General features: G+C 42.9%; 1 protein-coding gene across 1 annotated transcript in view; it reads right to left on the bottom strand.

Annotated features, from left to right (window-relative positions):
* Nucleotides 1-4,694: 4,694 nt before the first annotated feature.
* TRPC7 (transient receptor potential cation channel subfamily C member 7) overlaps nucleotides 4,695-21,717 on the bottom strand; it is a 120,555-nt gene continuing 103,532 nt past the window's right edge. Inside the window, exons 9-13 of the mRNA XM_084636906.1 lie at nucleotides 15,476-15,697; nucleotides 12,967-13,047; nucleotides 10,568-10,621; nucleotides 7,200-7,275; nucleotides 4,695-6,104 (exon numbers count right to left, since the gene is read on the bottom strand). Coding sequence (XP_084493032.1) covers nucleotides 5,962-6,104; nucleotides 7,200-7,275; nucleotides 10,568-10,621; nucleotides 12,967-13,047; nucleotides 15,476-15,697 — 576 coding nt within the window. The 3' untranslated portion in view covers nucleotides 4,695-5,961. The remainder of the gene's footprint in view (nucleotides 6,105-7,199; nucleotides 7,276-10,567; nucleotides 10,622-12,966; nucleotides 13,048-15,475; nucleotides 15,698-21,717) is intronic.

Raw genomic sequence — 21,717 nt, 5'->3', positions numbered from 1 at the left:
CTTCATCATCTGGACCCATGGAAAAGAAGCCCTTGAGGAATTCCACCATGATTTCAACAATTTCCATCCCACCATCAACCTCAGCCTGGTCCAGTCCACACAAGAGATCCACTTCCTGGACACTACAGTGCTAATAAACGATGGTCACATAAACACCACCCTATACCAGAAACCTGCTGACCGCTATTCCTACCTACGTGCCTCCAGCTTTCACCCTGACCACACCACACGATCCATCGTCTACAGCCAAGCTCTGCGATACAACCGCATTTGCTCCAACCCCTCAGACAGAGACAGACACCTACAAGATCTCTATCAAGCATTCTTACAACTACAATACCCACCTGCGGAAGTGAAGAAACAGATTGATAGAGCCAGAAGAGTTCCCAGAAGTCAATACTACAGGACAGGCCTAACAAAGAAAATAACAGAACGCCACTAGCCATCACCTTCAGCCCCCAACTAAAACCCCTCCAACGCATTATTAAGGATCTACAACCTATCCTGAAGGATGACCCAACACTCTCACAAATCTTGGGAGACAGGCCAGTCCTTGCCTACAGACAGCCCCCCAACCTGAAGCAAATACTCACCAGCAACCACATACCACACAACAGAACCACTAACCCAGGAATCTATCCTTGCAACAAAGCCCGTTGCCAACTGTGCCCACATATCTATTCGGGGACACCATCACAGGGCCTAATAACATCAGCCACACTATCAGAGGCTGCCCCTCTGCCATGTACATTGGTCAAACTGGACAGTCTCTACGTAAAAGAGTAAATGGACACAAATCAGATGTCAAGAATGATAACATTCATAAACCAGTCAGAGAACACTTCAATCTCTCTGGTCACGCGATTACAGACATGAAAGTCGCTATTTTACAACAAAAACACTTCAAATCCAGACTCCAGCAAGAAACTGCTGAATTGGAATTCATTTGCAAATTGGATACAATTAACTTAGGCTTGAATAGAGACTGGGAGTGGCTTAGTCATTATGCAAGGTAGCCTATTTCCCCTTGTTTTTTCCTACCCTCCCCCCCCACGACATTCTTGTTAAACCCTGGATTTGTGCTGGAAATGGCCCACCTTGATTATCATACACAATGTAAGGAGAGTGGTCACTTTGGATAAGCTATTACCAGCAGGAGAGTGAGTTTGTGTGTGCGGGGGATGAGAAAACCTGGATTTTTGCTGGAAATGGCCCAACTTGGTTATCATACACATTGTAAGGAGAGTGATCACTTTAGATAAGCTATTACCAGCAGGAGAGTGGGGTGGGAGGAGGTATTTTTTCATGCTTTGTGTGTATATAATAAGATCTTCTAAACTTTCCACAGCATGCATCCAATGAAGTGAGCTGTAGCTCACGAAAGCTTATGCTCAAATAAATTGGTTAGTCTCTAAGGTGCCACAAGTACTCCTTTTCTTTTTGTTTATAGTTTGCCTTTCTGGTCACAGCAAAATGATGCAAGGTTAGATTTGTCCTGACTGGCTAATCCAGACCCTTATTAAATAGAAGACAAAAGGAAGAGAGAAAAGGGAGGGAGAAGAAGGCAAGCAAAGAAATGGAGCCACTGGGCAAGAGAAATAGCAGGAATTTCAGAGTCACATCTCAGGACAAAGCCCTGGAGATAGTGATGTCATCTAGGTCCTTCTTTTTTGTTGGTCTGGACAAAATTACAGAGGCTTCAGCAAATGGTGAGACTCTCAATGTCCAAGTGGTTCTTCAGTATAGATCCATTCCCTAGGGACCTTATTCAGGGAGACGTTCTCCACCCATATCAGTGGTAGATCTTCTGGTTCTGCTAAATCCCTGGTGATGGTGTCGAGGCCAGTGATGGTGTCATTGAGCTGTCCTTTGCCATAGCTCCAGAGCATGTGCTGCCATGTCCACTCTCAGTCAAGGAGGTTTATTTCCTTGACCAAGGTTATCAAACAAACAAGAAACAATCTTAACTCAGTCCTTGGGCCTCTGCTCCAGGCAGCTTCCCAGCCTCAGTCAGATCTCCTCCCTTCCTGGGGCAGCATCTGCAGGGCTGCTTCCCTGAGCCCTTAGCCCCTTGCTCCAGCACCCCATTACAGGGGCTAGCTCCACTCCAGCATGGTTCCTCCTCCCCAGGGCTCAGCCTGTCTCAATCCTTCCTCCTCCAGCTGCCCACTAGCAGCCCTGTAAAGGCCCAGGTGTAGCCCAACCCTCTTTAATTAGCTGGATTGGATTCACCTGATGTGGTCCAGGGGGCACTGGGCTTAATCTATTTACAGGGACCGGCTACCTTGAGACAAATGGGTGATACTGGCCAGGAAGGTTTTGGCAAAGAGCAGGCAAAGTTTCACAAACATTTACATTATTCCCCCCAGACCATGTTTTTCAACCAGCTCCTCCTAAAACACAAGAAAGAGGCTAAGTGCTTTTGGCAAAGAAGTACTGCCCCAAAGGGATGGCATTGCTATCCATCACCAACTGATTGAGACAAATGTACAGTGATCCATATACCCACCCACTTCCACTCACCTTAATGTTTAAGTTTTCAAGCATTTGCTCCTTTGCTATATTTTTCAGCCAAACCATCTGTGACAAAAAGTTTGGCTTTTAAATGAAAAGAAACTTGTTTTGATTCAATTCAAATCATATTTAAAGGAAAAAATTTTTGTTCTCTTCAGATCAATTGAAAGAGGATGTTTCAGTTTTGAATTGGTTCGTGAAAAAAATTAAAAGTTTGGGCAATGCAAGAAGCTTTTTGTACAACTGATAAAACCCCAACCACTAAAAAAAATCATCTATTTTTTAAGAAAGCTCCATTCTGAGCCTTGTCTGACTTCTTTAGCTGCCTCTTTGAGCCAATGGCCTAACCAGGGGTTTTGAGAAACTGGTCACTTGGTTGTGTCAACTGATGTCTCCCCCCATACAAACTATCTCAAGCAGGGAGGCTTAAAAATTGCATGCCATGAGCATTCATCTGCGTAGCTCTCAATCTCTTGATAGGTCATTTAAAGTGAACACAAAAGGAATGCAATTACAACTAAATCAAATTTATTTTCAAATCTGGGTGAAGACTTGTGCGTATTTTTTTTTCCAGAACTTTCCCTACCCTTCTTTTATTCTCCTCTTGAAATCTACAGTGGTATTATGATCACTTATGGGAAATTACTGCATGCAGAACAATAAGTTAACTACCTGGTTATGACAGACCTGCAACGCTGCATTTACATATTAGAAAAGCAAGTGGCAACTGAATGGAAATATGAAAGCCTCCGTGCAGAAGCACATGGTTCAACAAAGTTATTCATATTACAGCACTAATCGTCCTTGTCAGAATGTTCATTGACTGCAATTTTCATCTCTTAGAGCCTGATCCAAAGCCCATTAGAGTCAAATGAAACACTCCTATTACTGTCATTGGGTTTTGGATCAAGCCATGCAGAATTAGAATTAGAATTTAGTCTCCCAAGGGCTGTAATTCCTTCGTGCAATTTCAGCTCTTGGATTTAGTGTGCAAGCTCTGGGTGGTGTTGCTGGCCTGTGATGTACAGATCAGAGTAGATGCAGTGGTGGTCTCTTCTGGCCTAAAATTCTATAACTATGACTCTAATTGCACAATTTTAGATGTAATATAGAAGATAGAGTGGCAATCGTCTTACTGTCTGAATGCAAATGAGTATGCATGTGATTTTGCACCTGATTTCATGACAGCACTCCCTGCAATTCACAATTTTTGTCTGAAATGCACAGGGCAGTAACTGGAAGTGGTTCACGTGATATGATGGTATTATTTTGGATTATACAGAGGATTATATTCCATCATTCCAAAGTCTTTTTGAAAACCCTTTTCTTGATAAACACGGTCTGGCTAAATCATTTCTCTTTTCAAAGTGAAAATCAAGCACTTCACATGAGCCATATTCATAGGTTTAGGCAGAGGAAAGTAGCTCAAAATAATCATGAATAGTACAAGTTAAAAGAAAACCTGTTATACAGTGCTATTACGGGTTGCCTTCCTGGCGAACACCGTGCGGTGAGAATTTGATCATGATATTGCATAGCAGCTGATTGTAAAGCAAAGCCCTGTCCCTTCATTGTGAACAACAGCAGTGGAAAATGCTAATGTATACTGGCACAGTGTAACATGTCAGGTGATAGGTCAGGTCCAGGGAAGACAGCATCAGTTGTCTTTTCAGCCAATTCTTCTCTAAACTTAGTCCAAATAATGTTACCCATCTTATTTCCAACTAGAAATTCAGTAGCACAAATAGACATGACTGAAGTGATCTCATTTCTATTTTACCGTCTCAGTAGGTGTCCATGCATTCATGTATGAATCTCAACACAGTGATTTCAAACTAAGTATCATCCTTATGGAGTTATTCAGAGTGGAGACTATGAAGAATTCCAGAAATTCTAGTTCTATAATTATACTATGATGCTTTTCGACTCTCCTCAGCAGTAGGCTGGTAGCATATGTAACTTTGGTCCTGCTCACACATTGTCAACAGCCAGTGAAACTTCTATTTCCTCGGCGAGTATTTAAAATATCAGACAAATATTTCACTCAAGGTGCAACAAATATTGTGAGGTAATTTTATTCCCCGCCCCCTCATTTTTAGGTAAAAATATTACAGTATACAAGATAATCTTATTAAAGGTAAAAATACATTATTTTGATTTTTTTCTCTAAACAGGTTTACCTACAGTACACTTTTTTCTTTTTATTGTTTTTGTTTTTTTTACAAATATAACTATTACTCTACTAGGCTATCTGGGTTCTCGTCTGGCACTTAAGAACTGATCACAGGTCACCTTCGGATTCTGCTTATTTTTCTTAGCTGATATCTAAATGTAATGGTCATCTCATAGGTGCACCTTGTAAACAAACAGTACAGTTTGGTGTTTCCAAAGTAATAAGGTGTGCTTTAGCAGCTTAAAACACCAAATAAACAAGCAACTGAGTTTTCAGCTGCATCATGTTCTGAAATTTTCCCTTGTAAGGGTACAACCGGAGGACTTTGTACTACTGCAGCTTGTAAATTGGTTTAATTGTTAAAACTTCTCCCTGTTTTTCTTTACTGTGCCTGAGCAAATAACTCCTAGCAAATCCTTTTTTTTTGACAAATTCCCCTTTTTGTTGACGGAAAGTCCTCAGCCAGCTTGAGGTGGGTTTTTTTTCCAAATGTATTCATAGTTTGAAACCATTCTGAAACATTCCTTGTGAATTTCATTGATGCTATTCAAAATCTGAGCTGAGTTGCCACATTGTGATTGGTCACAAGTCACATGATGTTGTTATTCTTCCTTGACTGAATGAGTTAACTCTTGAAATGAAGTTCCTAGTATAAATCCTCATAGGAAGGCAATTTGAGATCACTATATTTTAGTATGTGTTTTCACATTTGCTTTCTATTAACCTCAATGCTATTCTAACTGAATTTCATGGGTGTCCATGGAAAGCAAGCACAAAAGGAGTGCACACATCTAAGTGAAGGTGAATTTGTTTAAAAGTTTTAATGAATATTCGTGGAATATTTTTCTGCAGATCTAAGCCCAGATCTAAGCCCTAGGGGTCAGATCTCCTGTTGATATAAATCTGTTTGGCTCCATTGACTTCAATGGAACTATGCTGATTCATACTAGCTGAGGATTTGGCTGTTTGCCTTTTTTAAAAGGTGCTTTGTATCTAATATAAGCATGATTATCTTTTGGAGATGGTGCATCTATTTCTGATGTCAATGGGCTTGTTTTATACCAAAATGTCACCTTTATATCGTAAAGATATTAACTGATCGTTGGTTTTACCCAAAAACATATTCTAATGCATGGTGCCCTTACCAATATTTCTTAGGTGGCAAAAGTTGAGGGCTCAGTACCCATCTCTTGCACTGTTTTTGCTCTCTTAAAATGCTGGTTGAAATATCAAATAATGTTTAGAAAACGAGTTGTCTCTTTCTTTGATCACCATCAAATGTCCTTATTTAAGTTCTTCCCAAACTTGTCACTCAGCTGCTGTATTAGTCTTGCTAACTCTCCAGTAGCCTCTGACTTTTCTTCTAGAAGCTCATAGCGGAGACTGGAAATATCTTGCTTAATCTCTTTAAGTTCTCCTACAATTAAAAAAAAAAGTTCTTGTAAATGAGACTGAATTAAACAAGTCATCACCGTGTTTTAATTCCTGAGAATGAGTTCATTTGGGAACACAAACTATAGGCTTGGCACTAAATGTATGGGAACCTCCATAGAGTAGCAGTTACACAAAATCCTCCCCCCCCCCCACAGGCTTAATGAAACAAACTCTATTAATACTGCTAACAACAGTAATGTACGGAGAGTTCTTGTTTTTTCCAAGCCCACTCCTTCTCCACATACAGATTTCCAAGCTACACAGCGGCTTTTTAGGATGAGATACCATTCCCTCGCCAGCATTCCCTTTTCCATATATACTGAGTGGGGAACGGCAGCGAGTCCATCCCTTCCAGCTGCAGAGGGGATAGCTCAGGCCAATGTTTTTAAAAGGGGCTTTCTAAGGCCCATATGAATGTACAGGGTAATGTGCTGTTAAGAAGTATGGGTCTGTTGGAAAAAAGGGTGGCGTTGGCTGTATGGTGAAATGGTGCTGAAGGTGCCCTATGTAACTAAAAGATTTGTTTGTGATGTAAAGTGTAGAAAGCTTAGCAGAGATACTGGGCGGGATTCTTTCCTCTGCTCTGACCCCTGTATGCCACCGTGATGATGTACAGGGTCTAGGAAAGCCTCTTAACCAACTGGGGGAGAATTTGTCTAGTGCAGGCACTGGGTAGGACAGTTGGAAGCTGCCCTACACAGGTCCCTTCACAAGCCCGGTGTAGGGGCTTAGCAAAGGGCTCTGAGGAAAGAGGAGGAGGGTCCATACACCATGCCACTATGGTGATTCTGGACAACTCCAAGGGTAGGTCTGTTGTAACTTAGAGAACCTCCCTAGACAACCTAAATTACACCAGAGATCATTTCAGCCCACAGAAAGGGCTGAAATTGCAAGGGCAAGATGGTTTGAAGTAATCTATGCCCACCAGGGCATGCCTGTGCATGCTGCCTCTCCAGAAGCTGCCCCAGACAGTCTCACCCATCTGATTTATGATTTGACATATCAGTTTGGAACTGAATGGAGATGCATGATTTCAGCTTTAGTGATTGTAACCTCATTAATTGTAAAAGCCACTTGCCTTCATTGACTTCATCATTCTCTCGATCAACCTGAGCCTTCAGGACATATCGCTTAATAAGACGCTTCATTATTTTCTGAAAAGTGAATACAAATGGTTAAATGGTATGATATTGGTTGTCTGTAATTCTAGATCTATTATGAACAGTTTGACTGATGAAATTCTGGCTCCACTGGATCAGTCAGTTTTGCTATTGACTTCAATGGAGCCAGGATCTCACCTTTATATTTACCCACTTTGTGTTATAATAGTTGAATAACAAATATTTAATAAGCATCCCACAAGAAAGACAGATCAAAGAATACCATGGGAGACATACGAATTTGGTGGATAGCCCATAAATGCAAAGTAACTACAAATGGTTAAATATCAAACTAAGAAGTGGGATCAAGTTTAGGTTTTGGGGATATAGGTTGTTTAAAGTATTCATAAGAAAAAATCTGGATGAAAAAATAAGTTGTTTATTAATGACATTATCAAACTCACTCATTACACTGAACTAAGTGCCTGATCCCAAATTTACTGAAGTCAATGGAAAGACTCCCACTGACTCTTGTGGGTGTTGAATCAGGGGCTAGGAGAACTAGGAAACAGGAAAACTCATTGAAGGATAGAGAGAAGAGTCAGAAAGATCCAACAACATTGGAAAAAAGGATTAAAATGAATGAGAATTACCCCAGAAAAATGGCACACATTTAATATACACAGCAAAAAAGAATACCATGTAGATGTATGAAATGTGAGATTATTGGATAGAAAGACGTACGGACATATATAGGAATGAGAGCAGACAACAAATCAGATATGAACTTGCAATGTGATGCTGTTGCAAAAGTGCTGAAGCTATGTTTATACACAAAGGTATAAAAGAAGTCCTAAAGCAGTTTATGCTCTATACTAGGCTACAACTAGAGTCCTGTGGAGTCTTCTTCAGTATAGGGGGAAAAAACATTGATAGACTGGAGATCTGAAGATGGGCAGCAAACATGACAAAAGGAGTAAAGGGAGTGACCTCCCAGGGTATGTCCATACTGCAACAAAAAAAAAACCAACAACACAGCACCAAGAGTTAGAGCCCAGGTCACTTGACATGGGCTTGTGGGGCTAAAAATTGCAGTGTAGACATTCAGGGTTGGGCTGGGACTCAGGACCTGAGACCCCACAAGAGGGGAGGGTCTCAGAGCTCAGGCTCCATCCTGAGCCCAACTGCTTACACTGCAATTTTTAGCTCAGCAGCCCAAACCTTGTGAGCCCAAGTCAGCTGACCTGGGCCAGCTGTGGCCATGCCACAGGTCTTTTATTGCAGTGTAGATGGACCACAGGGGACTGCCTTTTAAAAGTCCAAAGTTAGGCATCTAAATCTATTTCTAGACACCTAAATAGCTCATTTGGGTGCCCAAATGCATGATTAATCTACATTTGAGTGTGTAAAACAGATATGGAAGTGTATGCATTCTTGCTTGGGAGGAATTTGCTCATGCAAAGTGGAGTAACGGAAGCTTATCAGGCGCCCTTGCGGGGTTCCCCCTTCTGCTCCACCAGGGGGCTGAAGTTCCCCACCATGAGGCAGCATCCAAATGGCATGACTGGGTCCAAAATGTTTTGTTTCTTGGGGGGAATTTCAACCCAACGATCAATGCAGATAGTGCTCAATCTGCAAGGAGGCTATGTCCCTGTGGGATTTGCTCTGATGATGATGCAACTCCAACTAGGATTTTTGGACCTTTTCCTGTCTAACTGAGGGATACTCTCCATCTGCCTTCAAGAAGAGCTGCATTGACATCCATTTGTCAAGCACGCAGACACTATAAAGGGAAAAGACCATCAGCGTCTACCTTCATCTTAAATCACCACAGTCCCTGCTCCTGGGAGTCGATTCATTGATTCATCACAGGAGGCAATGACACCTCTCTCATTTACTGAGTTCACTTTGTTTGACCCTTAGATTTAGAATCTTCTAAACAGCCACACAGCTGAAAAGACTTTAAGGGGAGTTACTGTGCCCAGACAACGATGTTGAGCATTAGTCACTGACGGGCACAGCCTGTGCCCGGTGCCTGACCTCCGTTACTGGGCTGGTTGCGGGGCAGATGCACAGGGACCAGGGAAGAAGACTCCGTTACCTCAGGATACAGTCCCGCTTCTGCTGCCCTTCCCCATAGGGACAAGAAAGGAGAATCCAGACAATGGCAGATACTCTAGCCCAGCTATACCTAACTCCCTTGGACTGCGCATGTCCTGTCCCCTCCTGCCCCTGCCTGCTGCCATGCAAAGAGCCTCTTCCAAGCTCAGTTTTCTGTCTGCACCTTCTCAGCATGCACGCGTACACAGCCCTCTCCTTTGGTGCAGTGGGACCCCACTCCCTCAGGTGCCTGGGGAACCTCCATACCCTTAAAGGCAGGACCTGGACTTGCCTTCCGGATCTTGCTCCTGCTCCCACTGAAAATCTAGGATAGGGTTAAGAAAGCTCTCATGGTCTTCTCTCTACTTACAATACTATGCATGGCTGAGGTACGTTACCTGGCTTCTGTGTAATGATGCGAATGGCTACTCCCATTGGGACTGAAAGACACTCATTTTAAGGTGGTCTGTTGGAGCCGGTTTGTCATTTTTGGATAAAAAATAGTGGGGAACAACAGCAACTTAACATCTATCTACCTAAAGCACTCAAAGCCCGCCCCCCCATCTTAGTATCTGAGCACCTCACAATTTTTAAAATATACTGATCCTCACATCATCCCTGATAGACAGAGAAGTTCTATCATCCCCATTTTATGAATGGGTAACTGAGACACAGGGAGTAAGTCGCAAAAAGAAAAGGAGTACTTGTGGCACCTTAGAGACTAACCAAGTTATTTGAGCATGAGCTTTCGTGAGCTACAGCTCACTTCATCGGATGCATACCGTGGAAACTGCCTAAGTAATTTGCCTAACCTCACAGAAGTAGTCTGTTACAGAGCAGGGAACTTGATCCATGTTTCCCAAGACACTAGCTAGCATGCTAATCACAGAAGCATCCTACCCATAAAACCTAAATTCAGGCCCATCTGCCCACTGAACAAGAAGAAATCCTGTTGCTTTAAATGTCACTGGCAATCTCCCCAAAGGTTTTGAGACACAAAACCCCCCAAACCAAACCAAACCAAAACCAAAAACATCCCACCCCTTCCTCCTGATCATTAAGTAACTAGATGTGAACTGTAGCAATAAAAAGGCAGGTGAATGACAAAAAGGGATCCAGTTATTTGTATATGTGTTATCTAGTGATGGAATGTGGAATGTTTAGGACTGTGTCTTTCTATAGAAGAAGATCTCTCTCTAACCAGGTGGGTGGTTAAGGAAATATATATGAGACACAGTGCACATACTGTATGCTGGAGATGGCCAAGGTAGTTCAATCCAGATGGAAGACGTGTTGCCACCTGAGAAAACATAAATTGAGGAACATTCTGGGGAAAGTGGGGAAATACTAGATCCCAACAGAAACAATTTTCAATATAGGAGACAAAAATAGGGAACTTACAGGAAAACAAGGAATCAACATATAACGAACGCCATTATCTTCTTGACATTTACCATCACAGAGTATTTACCTGTGCCAGCCACAGTATTTGCTACTGCTATTTGCAGTCCTGTCTATATTTACAATGAGTAGTACTCTACATGCCATGTAGCTACAGGTGGCAAAGGTCAAGATCTTCATGGTGCCAACTGTACCAGATAATACACTGTTGTAAGGATACTGAACAGAAGTAATGCAAATGTGACAATTCTTTATCAAGAATCTGAGGGGTGGATGTCACTTTGCAGCCTTTGGAGACATTCCTTGCAATATCTTCAGCAATACTACTGTGTATTTTTGCCTTAATATTGTATTGTGGCTTTGCATCTCTATTGCCATCTCCCACCTTTTCTGGGTTCTTTGCTACTGTAAATAAAATGGCTTCTCAACCACATAGTTACTGGCACAATAGAGAAATATTGGCAAAGATTTCCAGAAATGTCTGTTGATTTTGGTTCCCTAATCTGAGACAACATGAAGGGGCCTGATTTCTAGAATGCACTGAGCTCCCACTTACTGAAAACTGGAGTTCAACATCTAGTTACTTCTGAAAATCTTGGACATTCATATTAATTTTCAACCCTCCAGACCTTGCTCACCCAAATAGTTCCCTTGATTTCATTGGTGTGATACTCATCTAAGAAAGGGTTCCGGTAGCAGACCTTAATTTGTAAGTTATTGCCTTCTATGCAGAAATCCATCTTCTTTATGTATTTATTGGCCCTACCTTCATATACTCTTTATCCCTTCAGTTATTCAAGTACCTTCTATAGACTTTATCTTGCTGGGCAAAGGAGAGTGAACAATAGTCTCGTGGTTAAGACACTGGAATGGGACTCAGGAGATCTGGGGTCAATTTCTGGCTCTGTCACAGAGGGACATATTTTAAAAGGGTTTTAGGTGCCTAAAGATGTAGATAGATAGCTAATGGGATGTTCACTTCAGGGGAGTTAGACACCTAGTTGCTTTTGAACATCGTATTAGGAATCTATCCACATCTTTAGGCCCTGAATACCTTTAAAAATCTGGAACTTTTGAAAATGTTACCCAATATCTAGTATTTACCACACATAGTTATACTTTTTTATCCCACTAACCAATTCCTTTCCTTAACCTTGTTAACAATTTACAAATACTTGATGTCTGTAGATGTAAACCAAGTACCTGCTTAGTTGGAGATTTTGCTACTACACACATAACCCACTGCTGTCACATAAAATATGTCTACCAGAAACATAAATTCTCAGGACTGGAACTTGGTGAATAATTGATTTTTTGGTTTGGTGGCTAAACCGAAAAATTATAAAAAAAAAACAAACAACATTGTTTTGAGTTAACCCAAAATGACAATTTTTCAGCTCTCTCACCAAAACAAAGAAGTTGTTTCAGGATGAATGAAACATTTCATTTGCCACAAAATGAAAGGTTTAGTTTCATTTAGAGTGGGTTTTAAAACCCTTTTTTGATTTTTTTAAGTGAAATCTAGGTAAATTTCATAACTAATTGTAATTTTGAAATGAAAAGTCAAAGTGTTTCATTTCATAAGTGTCAAGTTGAAATATTTCAACTTTTTGAAAGCTTTTTTCAAAATTTCTAGTGGCCATATTCACCCTAACTGCCTTTTTTGGCAAATAAACTATTTGTAAGAAATATTTCACCCAGTTCTACTCAGGACCTTACAACAATGGTAATTTCACAGTGTGGGGAGAGTAAGCTGTGTCATCACGGCTCCCATAATTATTTTTGTAACAGATCACATTGCACGTCCACCTAAATAGAACAAAATATTGCCAAAGAAAGCACATGAGGGTATTAAAGTAAAGTCTAGAGAGACAACATTGTGTCATGACAAAATGAAACACTGTCAATGAGTCTAGGATGAAGCTCTGGTGAACTTTTCTTGTATTAAGTTCAATACCAGTGAACTTTTCAATTAATTACCATGGCAATTAATTACCATGACAATCACGTTAATGTCAAATGTATTTCTGTAGCTGTTACACTGCCATGCTGCTTTAAGCAACTGTGAAACTAAAAGGTTTGGGCTCAGTCCCATAAATTACTGTGTCCTTTGATTTGGCATAGGTCACTGCTTGACACATCACAGGATGGAGCCCACTGTATAGTGACAAATCTGATCCTTGCAAATAAGCCTTGTTTGCTTACAGATCTTTTTCCTTGCTCTTGATGTTCTACTGTCATTACCTGATATCTCGTGGGCTTGTTATAACCCTTCTTCACAGTAAAGTTTTCTGAATTTCGAGCGCTTGACTGAAAACGAACTTTCTGAAATTATAAAACATAATGAAACATTAAGTTTGTAACAGCTTCTTTCCCCAAACAACCTCTCCACCTCAGGCTACACAGACTTATGCAAACATTAGAAAATGTTGCATTCTGTGAGCAGGTTGGAGATCCTGCAGAAGAAAACCAGCACTTCCATTCCCTAATTAATAATATAATTAATATCTAGCTCGTTCATAGCACTTTTCATCAGTAGATCTCGAAGTGCATCACAGAGGAGACAAGTAGGTCATCCCCATTTTACAAACAGGAAAATAGAGGCACAGAAAAGTGAAGTGACTTGCCCAAGGCCGTTCAGCAGCCCAGGGAGAGAGACACATATTGAACCCAGGTCTCCAGATACCTAGTCCAGTGCTCTATCTTCTAGGCTACATTGCCTCTGGTAGCTTATCAGAGGGTGAAGAGGGAGACAACCCATTCATTTCTTTGCCAGAATGAACAGAAGAATTATTGGATGCGAAATTCAATCTCATATCATCTAAACAAAAGGTGTTTTGACTGTATCCCTCTCACACCACTTTGAGACAGTGTTAGGAGGCGAGAGGCAGAGCTTTCTTAATTACTTCTAATTCCTGGTGATTGTGGCTGAATTTTGAAAATAGCTTTTTGAACAAAGAGAAGAGAAAATTACTCATCAGACTCAATGGATAGTATCAAGCAACTCCAATCAGCCACAAAGGCACACTGCAGTTTCCAATGGCAAGCTCTGTAAAGCCCTCCTCTGCGTTCCTCTCCTACATTCTTCCTTGGCCTGGTCTATACTATTCTTGCTTCAGCTCTTCCTTTTATCTCCACTCTGACCCCTTTCTTGGGTCTGTCAGCTTCTTCTTTGGTAGCGCCTCCTGTTCTCATCCTTTCTGCATATTCCTTTGATCTCAGTCTTCTTCTCCTTCCCTCCCAGCTCAGTTCTATGCTTCTTCCCGCTTATTTGCCTCTGCTATTTTGCCAATGCAATGAATTTCTTTGGTCCCATCAGGGCAGACTCACTGCTTCTCTTCTGCTCTACATCTGTGCCCTCCAGAGCCTCTCTTCTCCTCAGCTTATGTCCTGTGAATGGCAGAAGCAGCTGACAGTTTTCAGTTCAGAGGGCCTAAAAATGTGCAATGACACCGAGAGGAAAATTTAAAAGCATGCCCTGCTGTATTAGAACATGCCCCCTGAATATTAACAAGCCCCCTGAAGCTCCTGGTGATGCTGCCTAGGAGCAGCCTCTGTCACGTGCAGCAACTGTAAACAAAGACAAAAATCCTGCACATTCGTTTAGGTCTCGGTTCCCAGTGTTGTTTTTTGTTTTAAACCCAGCTTGAGCCGAGGAAGTTAAGTGAGGGTCAGTACAGTGGAAACGAAGCTGTTTCATCACGTTTTAATTTTTGCTGAGTTTGACAGTCCCGGTAAAACAGCCGCAGCTGAATGTTGGGTGAATAGCTTTGGGCGTTTTATTCCAAAACTCCGAACTAACAGAAGTGCTGTAAAGGAAAAGAATAGATCTGCCTCGGGTTTTTTGGCTTTTTTTAAAAAATCTGCTTGCTAAGAACAGTTTTGTCCCAATTACATTTCTGCAAAGAATATATTTCCACAGGATTAGCCTCTCCCCGATTACACTGACATTTCTTCAGGAACAATTCTGTTGGAAAGTGTCAGATTTTTAGGAATGTTTCTCTGTGTGTCTCATATTTTGTCATGCGGAAGCTCATTGGTACTAAGGGAAAACTAACTTGCTTCTCACAAATGTGCCCATTCCAAAGTCAGAGGAGTTGTGCTTTTCCAAAGCACACATCTCTTTCAAAAGAATGAACAGGTGGTGGATGAGGCAGGGCCGATCTATTACTGTGTATGATTGTCATTAGGCAGCTGAAAGCGGGGAGGTTGTTAACTGTGGCTTCAAGTTGCTGGGAAAAGTTAATATTCCCTGGTTGGAACCCGGCTTCCAATGATAAAATCAGATGTGGTATTAAATGCTGAGTTTTACATAATGGCAATAAAGTGAATTTAGGCAATACATAAAGAACGGTTTCAAGAGGCAGCATGATCCTGTGGCTAGCAACCTGGAGTAGGCATCAGGAGACCTGCATTCTTCTATTCCCAGTTCTGCCATTAGCCTGCTTTGTGACTTCCTAGGGGAAGTCACTCCACCTGTTCCCCTTCCCAGTTCATATAGACCATAAGCTCTTTGGGGTGGGACTATCTTTCACTAGATGTCTGCACAGTGTCTAACTCAAGGAGGCCACTACCTTGGTTAGGCTCTCCAGGTGCTACTGTAATACAAATAATAAATAAAATAGAGTACAATGCTAAGCAGCTCTTTTTGCTCATCTGTGAACAAAGTAGAATTCCTTCCCTTGTTGCCCACAGAGGACATGATGGTCGTTTTACATTCAGGGTGTTAAAAGGAAAGAAGTATATGACATACCCGTAGCCTGGAATTCAGCATACCCATCTCAAGATCATTTTCACAGTTTTTGGCCTTAGATTTGCAGAGTTTTATGAGGCACATTTTTATTCTCATTATGAGATAATAAAACGATTTAGGGCTTGGCACTAGGTTAAAAGGAGCAGGCAGAGTCCTTCCTTCATCAAAGTATGATAACCAGAGCTTGGCACGAGCAAATTTCCACTCCACATCTGCATCCTCCTGCCGTGGGGAAGGGAAAATGAATTGCAGAATTAGTGTTTTGAAGGGAATTGAGAAGTATTATTGCATTGGCACTCAGACAGATGCACAAAGGTGGCAAGAGTATGAACCTTGTCACTGAAGGCTACTCAACAGGAGTGTCTCTGACACAAGAGTCTTGCAGATTTCTGGCTCCCAAATCCATGTAACCTCTTTATAGTGAAATCTGGATATTTACTTATATGCACCACCTTTTCCAACTGCTTTCAGTTGGCACACAGACAATATGCATGGCCATGTTCTGCATGTAGGACCGCCCTTTTTAATTACTTGTTTTTGGGGTGTACTACCTTTCATTTCAATGTGGGGAGTCAGGTGGGATAGGTAAGGACTGTAGTGGTAGGAAAGGGAGTCCCGCAAGCAGTGGTGATACAGTATAAAGAAAAAAAAAAGAAAAAAAAGAAAGAAAAAGTACATATCTCGAGTCCAGTTTCCGAGCTGAGCGAACGATGATGTCAGGAAGCTGGAAGGCACTGACATACCCCCTGTACCTCTAGCTGTTGCTGTGGGGAAGGAGTGGCTGGGGGTGGGGACATCAATAATCAGTCCTCTTCCAACTCCTTCCAGATGTTGCTGTTCCTCGTGTGGAGGAAGGAGACAGGTGAGCCCAGTGCCCAGACGAGCCTGTCCCTCTCTGTCTGGTGGCGGCTAAAGATTAAATAATTATCCTTTCCAACATGTTCCCTATGCTTTGTCTGCTAAGCCAGGTGTGGTTTCCGAACGTCACAAGTTCCTAGGCTTCTCTAGGGCAACCTTGTAGTGAGCAAGATTTGAACAGAGCAGCTGGTCAGAGACCAGCAGAGAGAATGTCAGTCTTGCAGCTGGCTGAATTGAATGTCACATTCCTTCTAGCTTGGACAATGGACAAGTGACTAGAGGTGCCAATTAGGAATGGGACCACCTGTCCTTCCTTCCTTCTCCACCTGTCAAACATCCCTGGTTTGAACTTGAACTCCAGAGTTAATGAGTTCACACACCCCCCCAAGAAGGGACTGCAAAAAACATGGGAGAGAGAGAGAGAGAGAGAGAGAGAGAGAGAGAGAGAACGAAACCTTATGGGGGGAAAAAGCAGGTAAAGAGCAGAGCAAAATGAGACTCTGATAGGGAGCACAGATGACCAACAAAGTGCAACAGCTTTTAAGGGCCGTTACTTCTTCTCTATGATATCATTGCCACACACTAGGGACTAGACTAGACCATGGGCAAGTTAGCAGCGGCTGGACTTCTTGGACCAGTTGCATCAGGTAGCTAGATGTGCTTTAGACCTCTAGCACATCACTGTACTTGAGGGTCAAATGGCACCCCCAAATTCTGTAGGCAGTACCTGTACCAGGTGACCTGAAAAGGAGCTTGCCTTGGGCAAGCCCAGAGGGGCTGTGCTAAGTAAACAGCTGCTCTCTGCAGATTTAAAGAGTGGCTATGAGAAAACGTGATGATATTGTAGTACAAAGGAGCCCAAATCAGGGCTGACCAAGGTGGGGGGTGGGGAAGGGTGGTTTGCTCCAGGCCCCTCCAAGTGATGGAGAGGCAGCTGGGGCAAATTTGAGTGAGTCATGTAGCAACCTGTTGCAGAGGGTGACAATGCCACTCAGGTTTGACACCTGCCATCCAGGCGACCTGGCAGGCCGATACCCCGGTGGTAGGAGTGATGTCAGGGATAATGCTACAATCCACACAGGAAGAGGAGGGCCTGGGAGCAATTCCTTAGCTGCACACAGGGCAGAGCCACCCTATCCCTTCAGGGAGAGCAGCAGCCCTACAGGCCTGGGCCATCTTTGATCCCACCCCCCCCTTCTTAAACTCTATAATCTCCAGGATCATTTTTTGGAAGGATGGGAGGGGTTTCAGTTTTAGATTTTGCCCCCAGGCCCTCAAAATCTCCATGTGGCCCTGTCCAAAATTGCCAGGTTTGTGTGGATTAGGAATTCCACAAGGTTGCAGAGAGAGTCTGAGATGTGAAGTACCCCCACTCTTTTTATTTGATCACTGAACATGGCCCTGTTTCTTCGGATGGCAAAGACATCTTCTTCGTTAAATGGAACACATACAAAAATGATCTGATATTTGGGCCTAGCTGATAAATAGAGTTATCTAAGGATATATTTTCAATGCAAAGCACGAGGAAGTGGGTATGTAATTTCCATTCAAAATAAACTGTGTATCAAGTTAATCACAGCAATATTTAACTACTAGGTAATGGTTGTCATCTGATTCACTAAAAAATTCTGAACAGCAGCTTGGGCCACTTATCTCTTCTGATAATTAAAAAACTATAAGAAAATACCAGCTGATTTCCTTGTTTGTCCTATTTGTATTCATCATCATTATATCTTGGTTCTCCATCAGTCAGCACATGTCACATAAGCAAGTTCACTTCTCAGTTAAGATGATTCACCATTATTAGGTTGTCAAGGTGAGCCAAGACACCAAGAACATTTCTGAAGATAAATGTAAGGTTAGTGCAGTCTTTATTGAACCGAGTGGCATTTATGATTTTACTCAGTACTTGTATGGTCTGACCCTTATTTCAAGATTGTTTACTGGTTGAAAAAAGACCATCTGTAGCTGCTTTACAGCTGTTTTCATTGTGGTATATATAGAAGCCAGTAGCATCAATGGGAAAATAGGTTTGCCAATAATCTGTACTCACATCTGTACTATGGTCAAATGTATAATGCAACTCGCTCATCAGTACACATCTCTGATGATTGGCAGATGTTTGGCAGAAATGGGCATATTACAAAACAGAGGCCTTGGGCCAAATTCTGCCCTCGTTTATGAAGATCCAACTTCATGAACTTCAATGGAGCAGTGCTCACTTAGCCGCTATTGACTTACTCCCGAGGGAATTCTGCGCCCCAAAAATTTAAAATTATGTGCACAATATTTTAAAATTCTGCAAATTTTATTTGTCAGTAAATATATGTGGCTCCAGCATGGGCCACTGGCTGCATTGAGGTGGGAGATCACCCTGAAGCCCCCACCTCTCGCAGTACAGAGACTGGGCAGTGAGGCAACGCCTGACCCTGACACAGTGCAAGGGCTGGGCCTGCCCCAGAAATGCCCCAGGGCCCTGTCCCTCTGCACCAGGTAGGGCTGAGCAGGCTCAGCCCAACAGGATTGAAATGTGGAGGGGCTTAGTGTGTGGGGATCCAGGTGTGGGGTGAGACGTTTCTGTGTGGGGCAATCTGGGTGCGGGTGGCTCAGTGAGAAATCTGGATGCACAGAGGCTCATTGTGGGGTTCCGGGTGAAGGGGCAATGGGATTCTGCAGAGGATCCAGGTGAAGGTGGGCTGGGTGTGGGGAGATGGGGCTCAGCAGGAGGTTTGGGGTGTGGAGGGCTCCATGGGGGGACCCGGTGCTGGGGGAGTGGGGCTTGATGGGGTTGGGGTCCGGGTGCAGCTGGTTGGGGATCAGTGGGGTGGAGGTCTGGGTGTGGGGGGGTAGGGCTTGTCAGGGTGAGGGTTCGATGGGCCTGCTAATGGGGGAGCCCCAGCTCCTGATGAGTGGATGCCGCATGCTGGGCTCCTGCTTCCCTCCACAATTATCCTATCCCCTTTTCTTCTCCATCCCCTTCCCCTCACTCCCACATTCCCCCCTGCCCTATTTCACCCCTGTTCCTTCCCAACTGCCTCTTCCCCTCAGCCCCCCACCCCCCTTACCCAGCCCCACCACAGGCACTCACTGTTGCACAGAAGAGAAAACAGGAAGGCTCCCAGCACACAGAAGGGGAGCCCGACTGGCGCTAGGACCCAGGAGGCAGCCCTCAGCTGCAGAGTCAGAGGAGCAAAGACCCAGCTTCCTTCAGCTGGGCAGCTCTGCTCTTACACGCTTAACCCTGTGTGCCCCCCGATGCCTCACCTCTGTTTGGAGGGAGGCAACCCCCCCACCACCACCCCCAAAAAATCCCCTGGGCCCATGGTCATCCCCCGCACGGCTTCCCTGCAGTTTTCTGCAGGCAAACACAGGAAATCTGCAGGGGTGTTTTCTGTGGGCGCACACCCCTGCAGAATCCCCCCAGGAGTATTGCCTGGATTTGAACCTTATAAAACAAAACTTAAACCTAATAACAGTAATTGGTTAACATGTTTTTACTTTTGTGTCTGGCAGAGAGATAAGAGGCTGATCAAGATGCTGGATTAGACATGAGCAGGCTGCCCCCACAAATGATGATACTTAATCACTTTTTAATAAATATCCCATCTAGAGGGACTGTCCAGCAGCGAACAGGATAACTACTTCCTGTCCTCTACTGTCTCTCTTGCCAGTACTCTGTGAAGGACAAGGTTAAAATGAGATTTTATTGTGGGCTGAGGCAGGAACAGGTTAGGTGTCTGCTGGAAGATGTAATTCACTGGACTATCACCTGTTCCAGACATTCCACCAACTATATTGACATTATGGGACATCCTATCACTGCATTTGGGAATTAAGGGCCTCCTGAACACCAAGGTAGGCCCTGAGGAGGTGTTGTGAGAAGCCATGGTTATAAGTGAGACCTATGAGCTATCAAAGACATTCAACCAATATCTTATGGAATTTTTGTCACAGGAACAAGGATAACTTCTGTCACAGGTAGAAAGGGTAGGTATTTGAGCTGACAAAACTGGTTGACGTTTGTACTAAGCTAAATGTGCAAATATGAAAAGTAGAGCTGGTCAAATCCCACTTATCAAATATGTTATTCAGTGAATGTTGCAGATAGTCATTGAAGACTAGACTGAGGCTTGGACTACACATCCCAGAAAAGGAGTCAAGCACTGTAAGGACCGCCCCTTTAAGTTTACAATTTTATTGAAGTTACCAGCCCCTTCTGCCCAGCTGCACACAAGTAAATGGCACTGTTCATCCTGCTTCTTCACTGCCCAGTCAGATGTGCAAGGAGTGGCAGGGAATGGCATAGCTGAACGGGTATGGGGCGGTGTAATAATTTCCTGCTGGCATAGGCGAGCACCTTCCCTTCCCCGCCCTTCCCTAAGTAAGGGGGAAGCAGGGAGGGAATTGGGTCTCTGAATCACAGTGCCTCCTCGAGCTACTCCTGGAGTGGCGCATTTTATACACCATCCCTTTTTCTGGACAGTGCCTAAAGGTACAATCTGGCCCTGAATAATTTATCTTTGTGGCATTTGATGAGCTTTGTAGCCCATCAAGTATTATTTGATGGATAAATTATTGGATGAATATCTGCTATATTCCTTGCTATGGAGAACCCCACTAACCGTTAGAGAAATGAAAAGGAAGAATATTATACATCATCCCTATGATAAAACAAGGGGGGAAATATCTACCTCCGGTGCACATTGCACCAGACCAAATACAGTTTGATGATCTCAGAATTCTACAAGGCAGCACTGGTACAATTTGAATTATTCCCTTTTTACCAGCTACTACAAATACTGATTATGACTCTCCCACCCCATTTCCAATCATATTCTGAAATACCCCATAAGTGGTATACTAAAACTAATTCTGGTGTTTGTAGACAGAAAATGTTCAATGCTCATAAATTGGTACACACTTCCAGACCACAAATTGCTAGAGCAAACCTACCAGTTACTATATCTGAACTTTCATTATACTTGTATTCTCAGCCAAATGCAAAGCTAATATGGCCTAGTAATTCCTAGCCTACAAACAGCTGCTCTCTTTCCCCTGGCTATATAAGTACTTATATTAACAATGCCATGCAAATATTATGTTCTAACAAAATGCAAGCAAATGTAATATTCATGCATGATTTCATTTTTTCCCTTTTTCAATACAGAGTCAACTAAAAAGTTACTCATGCTCCCTAATAAACACTCCCTTATGAAAGAGCCCCTGGTCGAGCCTTGCTTAGGTGCAGTTATTCTTTTTAGCTAAACAGTTCTGTCCTAGACTTATACCCTGGGCGTTGTATGCATTGTTTGCCTTATCTACCTGGGCTTGTACTACTAATGACTGTTCCCGACTCTCTAGGACCTAATCTTCAAAAGTGTGGG

This window comes from Lepidochelys olivacea (genome assembly GCF_965140295.1).
Source record: "Lepidochelys olivacea isolate rLepOli2 genome assembly, chromosome: 8".
In the NCBI taxonomy this organism is placed as follows: domain Eukaryota; kingdom Metazoa; phylum Chordata; order Testudines; family Cheloniidae; genus Lepidochelys; species Lepidochelys olivacea.
Note: the sequence above shows the minus strand (reverse complement) of the source record. Positions and strands in the feature narration are given on the sequence as shown.